The sequence below is a fragment of the Equus przewalskii genome, chromosome 4 (genome assembly GCF_037783145.1).
Source record: "Equus przewalskii isolate Varuska chromosome 4, EquPr2, whole genome shotgun sequence".
In the NCBI taxonomy this organism is placed as follows: domain Eukaryota; kingdom Metazoa; phylum Chordata; class Mammalia; order Perissodactyla; family Equidae; genus Equus; species Equus przewalskii.
In genome coordinates this window covers 9,303,495-9,312,791 of record NC_091834.1, presented here as the reverse complement: position 1 = coordinate 9,312,791, position 9,297 = coordinate 9,303,495, and the positions used below count along the sequence as shown (strand labels likewise).

General features: G+C 47.6%; 1 gene segment (V, D, J or C); it reads left to right on the top strand.

Moving 5' to 3' along the window:
* Window positions 1-1,690: 1,690 nt before the first annotated feature.
* LOC103545172 (T cell receptor gamma constant 1-like) overlaps window positions 1,691-9,297 on the top strand; it is a 31,893-nt gene continuing 24,286 nt past the window's right edge. Inside the window, 2 exon segments of the C gene segment in view lie at window positions 1,691-2,017; window positions 2,131-2,426. Coding sequence covers window positions 1,975-2,017; window positions 2,131-2,426 — 339 coding nt within the window.

Genomic DNA, 9,297 nt, shown 5'->3' with positions numbered 1-9,297 from the left:
TGAGAGACTCTGTGAGTTGGCTTCTGTGTCCTGTGACATGACCTCCATCGTCTCTCACAGCTTGCTTGCTTTTTGAATGACATGAAATGTCATTGACCTTGTCCATCTCCTTCTCAGTCCTTGATTCAGCCATTTCTCAACTGAGCCCTATTCTTTCAGGGAGAGACGGTATTTGACGCCATAGCACAGACCCTGGGAGAGCTCGTTACAGCTGGATGGTTACTGCTTTCTACATTTTTCAGTGGATAGCTAAAAAATAAGTGTTTTTCAGAAACAATGGTTTGAAATTGTAGTCTGTTGGGCTTTAATTAAAATGTCAAAATTTTTTATGAGTGTTTCCCTTATACTGTAATCTTCATTTCTAACAGAATCAACATAACCACACTATGCCCAGAGGATGTCATTTGAGAGTTTTTTACCTTTTTCTTCTCTCTTTCTTTCCCTCTATTTTCAATCCTTCCTTTGTTCATTCCTTCTTTCCATCCTCTCTCTCTCAGACTATGTTATGGTCCATGATTATATTCTGGCGCCAATAGTGCCCTCTTTTCATTACTGTAGCTCTATCGTTCTTTTTACATTCTGGTGAAGCACTTTTCTTTCATTGCTTTTCTTAAGAATTTCTTTCCACTCCAGCGTGACAGCATTTTCTCCTTTCTTGGGTGTAAACCACGATTCTGTCTGCAGGGATGTGCTGGGACTCCGTGGCACTAAGCTTGCTTCCTGCATAGTGACCTGGAAAATTTTCTTGCAGAGCTGCTGCTGTGACATCTCATGTCCCTGCATGTGTGGTCCCCGAGGCAGTAGGAAGAGCAGCCAAGTCCCCTCCTTTCCTCCTTTCCCAGCTGTCTGATGGGCCGAAAAAGTGAATCACCTGAAAGAGAGGCCAGAACAATGATGGAGGGGGCCTTTTTCTACATTCTACTATGAATAATGTAAACATGTGTCCAAATACATTATAAAAGCGAGGGTGAAAATGTGTGCACACACCACTTCAGTTCTCCCATGAATTCACTATTTTTGGTGGATTGCCTATCCACCCATCTAGGAATCTGAGTAAATCACAAATATGGGTTCACTTCCTGAGGGGAGGGCAGCCTAATAAAACACAGGGTGCCCAAGGAAACCTGAATTGCAGAGAAACAATAAATACATTTTTAGTTCAGGTGTGCCCAAAATATTGCATAGCACGCTCACCTTTTTATTTTTTACTATATCTGGCAACCTTATGTGAGGTGGCCTTTCTACTTGAGAAAGAACAGAAATTGTCTAAAAATTGTCCTGTCTCACACACACACAGATACAGACACTCACACAGACACACACACACACACACACACACATACATTCAACCTGGAGAAGAGTTAGATGTAGACCAACATAACTGATCTTAATTAAAAACCAAGTTCCGTGCTTGTCAGCTTTGCTGTGGGTGCCTCACAGTTTGCTGACAGATGTGAGAGGAAGGCGGTTCAGGGTGAGAATACAGAAGCTGCATCGTAGGACAAGCCCATGGCAGAAGCATGAACACTGAACCCTGAGTTGCAGGGAAGTCCCCCGACTCAGGACAGCTCCCTCCACCAGGGGACATGGAGCTGCACCCATGGCTCTCCTGCCCCCTCCATCAGTTCAGGGGGTCCCTCCCTCTGCTCTGGGCTCTCAGGGCTCCTGGCTCCTCCTTTTCTGCAGAGGGCCTGCTCTCAGCCTGCCCCAGGAGGCTGTCAGGAAATGGGCTGAGCAGAGAGGCAGGGCTCCTCCCCAGGCCTCCCCCAGCCCCACCCCCTCTGGGTCATCAGCTGGGTGGTCTTCTAGGAGAGCCCCTCAGTCACTGCCCAACTGTGACAGCTGTGCAGAGCCCGGCTCTGACTCCCTCCTTGTGTCCTGGGCTCCCTGTCTTTTGAGCAGGACTGGAGTGTGAGAGGGTGTCTGCCCCTCCTGTCATCTGTCCCTTTCCTTCTAAGGCCTGAGGAGGAAGCCATGCTGTGGGCTCTCGCCCTCCTTCTAGCTTTCCTGGCTCCTGGTAAGTGTGCTGCCTGGATGATCCTGGGATTTTTCTTTATTTTGGCAGTGGGAGGCCATAGTAAGGAATTATTGTTACCTCTTCCTCATTATTTTGTGTTGTTTCCATTGCAGCCACTCAGGTGTCTTCCAACTTGGAAGGGACACAGATGTCAGTCACCAGGCAAGCTGGGTCATCTGCTGTGATCACTTGTGATATTAAACAAAGCAACAACTATGTCCACTGGTACCGATACCAGGAGGGGACGGCCCCACAACGCCTTCTCTACTACCAGCTCTCCAGCTCAAAGTTTGTGATGGACTCAGGGTTCAGTTCACAGAAATACCATGCTTATGCAGGCACAGGGAAGACCTGTGAACTTTTAATCAAAATTCTAGAAGAAAGTGATTCTGGTGTGTATTACTGTGCTGTCTGGGAGAAGCACAGTGATTCAGATCTCCTCTATCCTGCACAGAAAATTTTGCTTGTGGCTGCCGAGAGCAGCCTTGACACACAGGGTAGACCAGTCCCTGCCTCCCTTTCTGCCCTGACTTCACCATGCTCTGAACAAAGATAGACCCGGGGCTCAGTGCTCAATCCCCAGTCTTTTATACCACGGGTCCCCCCTCTCCCCTATGAGCCGTAGCACTTTCCTAAAGACCCAGCTCCCCTCCCCAGGCCTTAGGGAAGCAGTCTGGCAGACAGGGTATTCTTTCAGCTCTCCTAGGAGCTGTGGGGTCCATTCAGTCTGCTTCTCAGGATAGACAAGGTCACCTAGAGTTGATGTGTTCAGGGAGACATTTATGAAAGTGTGTGCCCACACACCCAACTGAGCAAGCCGTGTGGGAATAGGGTGTGGAGAGAATGAAGAAGAGACCCAGAGACAGCATACAACACATGTAGTTTTATCGGGACTTACGCACAGGGATTGTTCAGGGGTGGTTGACTGGACAGAGCTGTGTACCCCCTACCGGGGGCAGAGAGGGATTAGCTTATATAGGCAATGCGCACAGTCTATGTGTTTGCCAAGTGGGACTGTCCTTGGTACAAGCAGCATTCCCAGAAAGAGCAGGTCATGTGGAAGGGCTCTGTGTTCCTTTAAGATGTGGTGTTCTTTGAGTGAGGTAAGTTAAGATCCAGGTTTGCCAGGCCTTGGATCATTACAAATCCCAGAGCTTTGGTGTCCCACCCAGTAGTGGCCAGAAGGACACATGACTCTTAAAGGGCTCACAGGATGTTGCTCAGTACATGAGACCTTGCACTCCAACCCCCGTATGTTCAAGAGTCCCTTATGATCTTATTGTGACATTCTTCCTCAGATCCCCTTGGGTCAGACACCTACAGAAACATAACCATATACCACAACATCAATAGAGAGCACAGGAAGAAATTAACAGCCATAACAAAAAAGCAGAAAGGCCAAAGAACACTTTCCACCATGGTAACCCCGTGGTTGAAGAGAGAAGCAGCTCAATGCATACCAGTAATTCTATAAGTCAGCAATGGTGTGTGCCCAGTCAGCAAAGAGGCTGGCAGACATTGTCCTAAGGAAAAAAAGTACGATGTTTTAAGGGAACTAAAACAGGGAGGTCATGACTGTCCAAAGACACGCCATTGCAGTGTCCTGTGTTAGTATAATACCAGCCTGTGGTTTTAGACTAGGATGGAAAATATCACACTGTTTGTCCAGTTGGTGTGGGCACTGTAGGGCCAGTGACATAAGACAAGGCAGGAAGAATAGCACACCAGAGGGAAAGGATGAAAGTGCCTTGGGGAATTGGAGGCCCTGGATTAGTAAGTTCAGAGGTTTTGTGTGGTCTCCCTGTGATAAAGGGTGTTAATATGATATCTTGCTCTAATCCTGTCCGCCATGGGGCTAAGAGCCCACACCAGCGGGGGCCCCATCTGCCAGTACCAGGGCCAAGTGACCGCATGGGGTCCAGGTAGGGAGTTCTTCCACCAGAGGCAAAATCAAGATTTTCTGAGTGCCTATTTGTGGTTGTAGCTTTTCTTCTCAGTGGGCTCTTGTCTGTAGATGTCCTATCGGGTCCTTGTGTCGACATCTGATACACACTGGGCTGGGTACGTCTTTCATGTTCATTTAGTTGACATACAGCAGTTGTCAGGTGTCTTGTCCGGTGGGCTAGGGTCCTGTCTTCTGTCCTTAATTGTTATTTCAGTGAGCCGTTCATTCGTTCCACCAGCCCCGTGGCTGTGGGGTTGTATGGCAGGTGGAAATGTCAACGTATGTTCATTTGATCAGCCCATGTCTATACCTGGTGACCACTGAGATGTGTGCCTTGGTCACTGTGGATGTCTATGGGGACACCATAAGTGGCAAAGAAGTGTTGTAGGTCTCTTATGGTAGTGTTTTGTGTGACCTTCTTGCTGGGGTATGCTTGCAGCAGTCTTGGATATGTGTCCACACAAGTAACGCCATACCGGCAGTAATCAGAGAGGCAAAGGCCCAATGTAGTCCACCTGCCAGCATTGAGTGGGCTGGTTGCCTCTGGTGATTTGGCCTACATCCTGGGCAATGGCCCCGGCTCTCCGCAAGGAATAAGAAGGCCACACCTGGAAGAACTGTACTATATCAGCATAGAAAAAGGGGAGGCCCCAGGCCTTGGCAATAGCCCATAGGGTCCTTTTTCCTTTATGTCCAGTCTTCTTCTATAGTCACTCCACCCCTCTCTTGGATGGTACTTCTTCCAGGAGATGAATCCTAGCTAACTCATTCACTTGTTGGTTTCCAGGTGATGTTGTCACCTGATGTGCAGAGACATGGTGCACGGTTATTGTCATTCCCTGGATCGACTGCCAGGCATCATCCCAGAACTCTGCCCTCCACAACTGGAGACCATTCAAAGTCCACTTTTGTTGTGCCCATTGGACCATCCACAGGGAGAGCCATTTTAGACGGCCCAGCTGTCTCTGCACAGCCTATTGGATCAGGCTCTTGAGTCAACACCATCCAGGCGGCATGTAAGTCAGCCCATTGGCTACTGTACCCAGAGCCAGAATCCAACCACACGCTGTTGGTCAAAGGCTGGATGGCCACTGTCATCCACTGGTTGGGGGGAGTTGTCCCTTGCAGAGCCATGCATATACCAGGCCTCTTCTGGAATTGGTCCTTCTCCTTCCTGTGAATTTGACAGGGTTTCAGCCATGGGCACCTCATCCAACAGGGTTGTTTCTTCTGTGGTAGATGTTACTGGTCCTAGAATGGCATGCAGTTATGCACTTAAGGGACTATTGTGGGTCCCCTCCTGTGTGGTCAGGGTCCCTCATTGTTCTAAGTATTTGTGCCACTTTTTCAATGTCTGTGTTTGGGCTGTTCCCACATGGGGCTTTTGGAAAACATCCCCCGGCCACCCTGTAATGGGCAGATGGGTATCGACTGTGATTGGCAGGGAACAGGTTATGGGTTCCACCTGCTGGAGGGCCAAGTAAGCAACACAAAATTATTGTTCCAGGGTGCTACACCAGTTTTCAGCCCCTTTCCATAACTGGGACTAGAAGCCAAAGGGAACTTGCTTATTGCCTTGCATCTGCCAGAGACCCCATCCGAACCCCTGTGGGTAACTGGAAACATCCAATTCTCATGGTTGTCCCTGTGTCACAACACCCAAAGACTTAGTTTGTTCTATTGCTATTTTACCTTGGGTGTAGGCCTCCTGTTGGTGGTCCCCCAGTCCCCGATGACACTCTTTCACACAACTTAGAAAGAGGGCAGAGCAGTTGGGCTAAGTGAGGAATGAAATGATGCCAATAACCTAATAAGCTCAGAAAAGTCTGTAGTTGTTTGTGGGTGTTGGGTGTAGGGAAAGCCTGTATCTTATCTATAACAGCAGTAGGAACCACTTTTGTCTTACCCGACCAGACAACACCCAAGTATTTGACAGATCCCCCAGGTCCTTGTAATTTGTTGTCATTCACTGCTCACCTTCATTGGCATAGGTGGTTGACGAGGAAGCTGGAGGCTTCCTGGAGGTCTTCAAAAGACTCAGAGATTAACATGACATCATGAATTTAATGGGTCAGGCCAGCGAAGGCATCCATACCTAGGATGCACTCAGGTATGGGGGCAATATATACCATACACCATTTTGGCAGGAGACACCCTACCTGCAGCACCAGCAGCACTGGTTTCACCCTAACTGTGCCCCCACCATAACCCTCTATGACAGAAATAGGGCCATCAAAATGGGATGCATTTCCATGAATCAGAATGCATTCTGCTCCTGTATCTGCTAACACTAAAACCATTATTTCCAAACGTGGCCTCCTGCCCCTCAACATCTGGGCCACCTCCAAGGCATTGGGGGAGTGGGTCAGGGTCCCTTGGCCATCTTCCTAGGAATGAGAAGTAATAGAGCTCATCTGCAACCCTAACAGCAAAATACCTTCCACACCAGTATCCCAGAGATGCAAAGCCATCTCAGGATGCTTACTGGACGTGGCAGCCGCTTAAAACTCTAGAGGCAGGTGCAGAGTGAGGACTGTCAGCCGAGCAGGCAGGGAATGAGTGAGGCTGGAAGCTGGAGTGGCCCAAGAGCTGGCAGCAACCTTGCTGTGGGACCAGTAGCCCTCAATCCCCTCCACCTGACCTTCTTTCTTCCCCCATGTGGGTGGTGGCTGTTCTCCAGAGGAGGGCAGAGGGCAGCGTGCCTAGGCTGCTTCGTTTCATTACCTGACAACTGGCCTCAATGCCCCTCCAACCGGGCTTGCTTCAGGGGCTTCCAAAGAGGGCCGATTGGCAGGTGCTAAGCAGGTCATTCAGCTGGCGCTACTCCTGGAGTGAGCACTTCCTCCTACAACTGCCTTACTGTTACTTTTCTTTCCATCTCAGCTTCATTGTGAGCTCTCCAACAGTGAGGAGGGGCCATCCCACAGCTGCAGCAATGGCCTGGGCTTCTATCATGCCCAGCACTTCTCCTAGGCCACTGGCGTTTTGAAGGCATCCTTGTACTCATGCGTTGGGCCTCATCCATCTCGGATGGCAGCAATCAGCCCCCATGTTGAGGACACCAGCCAAGTCGAGATTTCCCCTGCAGATTTCATCTTCCCATTCCCCTATAATTTCAGCACTCATGGGAATTTCCCCCATCTCCTGGCTAGCTCACCATGTGTCTGGCCACACACCCAGTTGAACAAGCGATGAATGGCAGGGTGTGGCGAGAATGAAGAAAAGACCCAGAGATAACGTACGAGACATATAGGTTTACTGGGACTTATGCATAGGGAGTGACCAAGGGCGGCTGGCTGGTGGGAGTTGTGCACTCCCTACCGTGGGCAGAAAGGGGGTTGCTAAGCTAGGCAGGGGCCAAAGGCTAAAGGTTTGGCAAGGGGGACTGTCTTTGGTATAGCCAGTATACACAGGACCAGCAGGTCATGTGAAAGGTCTCTGTGTTCCTTTAAGCCTGATGTTCTTGGAGTGAGATAAGTTAAGATCCAGATTGGCCAAGCCCTGGATCATGACAAATCCCAGAGAGTTGACCTCAAGCCCAGGCGGAGCCCAGAAGGGCACATGGTTATTAAAGGGCTCACAGTTTATTGCTGAGAATGTGAGACCATACAGAAAGCAATATGAGAAGGCACTGAATCATTTATCCAATCATGGCACAGAGAAATGCCTGGGAAAGAGGCTCCTGCATTACTCAAGAGAATGAGAGAAAATGGAATGAAAACTTTGGATTTCACAAAGACCTCAAGCTGGTATCTGGTTTATCTCTTGGACAAAGTGATATTTCCCTCACTGGAACCAACCATGGCACTGTTGAGACAGTGAAAGTGTAGGAATAAAGTGATTGTTGTAGAGATGCCAACCGTTGTGTTCTACTCACACCTTCTTTTGAAGTTCAGCCTCAGCCAGAACTGCCCTGTCTTAGACAAGTAAAGCCAAAGCTCCTTTCCACCCCTCTCCCAACATTGACATGGCCAACTCTAAACTGGAATGAGTCTATCAGATTATTTTTTCTCAATAATTAGAACTAAAGGATACTTTCAGTGAACAATCAATAAATAGTATATATTTGAACTGAAAAGTTGTATAGGAAAGGGTTCTGGCTGCCATCCTGGGCCAGATTTAAGGCATAAAACTAATACTGAAGCACAGAAATGCCAGATTCACATGTCTATGCTCTCTTGTGTATGGGATCCTCCAACTTTCTGCCAGATCTGTTAACCTTGCCTCTGGCTTAAAGTTTAAGCTCCTAGAACGGTGTTTCTCAAACTGTGGTCCATGGACCACCTGCATCATAAGCACTTGGGAGGTTTGAATAAAAGTGCAGGTTCTGGGTAACATCGAACACAATAAGTCAGAATCTTAGAATGAAGACTGAAAATGTGTAGTTTTCAATGACCTCCACAACCAATTATTATTCAAACTGATTTTTAAGAGCTGGTGTCCTAGCAGTAACAGATAGAGTGACACAGTCCCTTTGAAATAGACTGGTTCCCACCCCGACAAAGACTGCATCCCAGAAAGGTGCTCATGGGCTCCCTGCCAACACACGAACGCCTCCTATCTTACCGTAGCCTGGATGTGTTAGCCTGGATGCTGCTGCTCTAACAGGTCATAACATTTCTCCATAATTCCACCAGAACCACAAGTAGAAACTCCAGTTCCTTCTCACTTCTGTGACCTCAGGCAAGAAGAATTCTTCACTAAAGGAACCAGCTCTAACTTGCTCTACTGTAGTAGGGACCACATATTTTAACTATTTTCCAGTTTTATAAAAGTTCATTCTTTATCTTGAAGCATAAAAATATTCTCATTTATATTTTTCTAACAGTGTTAAGGCTTTGTTCTGCACATTTATTTCTTTGATCTGCTTTGAATTGAATTTTTGTGTATCGGGATAAGATAGAAAGCTAATGTGGAGATCCAATTTCTCCCCCAAATTATTGACTAATCATCATTTCTCCCACTGTCTTTCATCGCCACCCCTGTGATAACTAAGGTTCCAGAGGCTCACACAGCCCTTCCTGCTCTCTCTCTTCTTTTCACTGTATGTGTCCACTTACGTGTGACAGTTTCTCTAAGGAAACAGGTAGAGCTGGAGTCACTGTGTATGCGCGACTTCACCTTTACAAATGGGGCCAAATTCCATTTTTGTCTGTTCCTGAGCGAGGAACACCGTATTCTAACAAGTACAGCTATGTAACAATTATTGCCTTTTGGTAAGTAAATTGTCTTGCATTAGTTTTTCAAAGTTTTCTTGGCTTTATCTTATGCATGAATAAAACCTCCATATGTAAATTTACTTACTTATAAAGTAATAAGTTAGATGAACTATGGT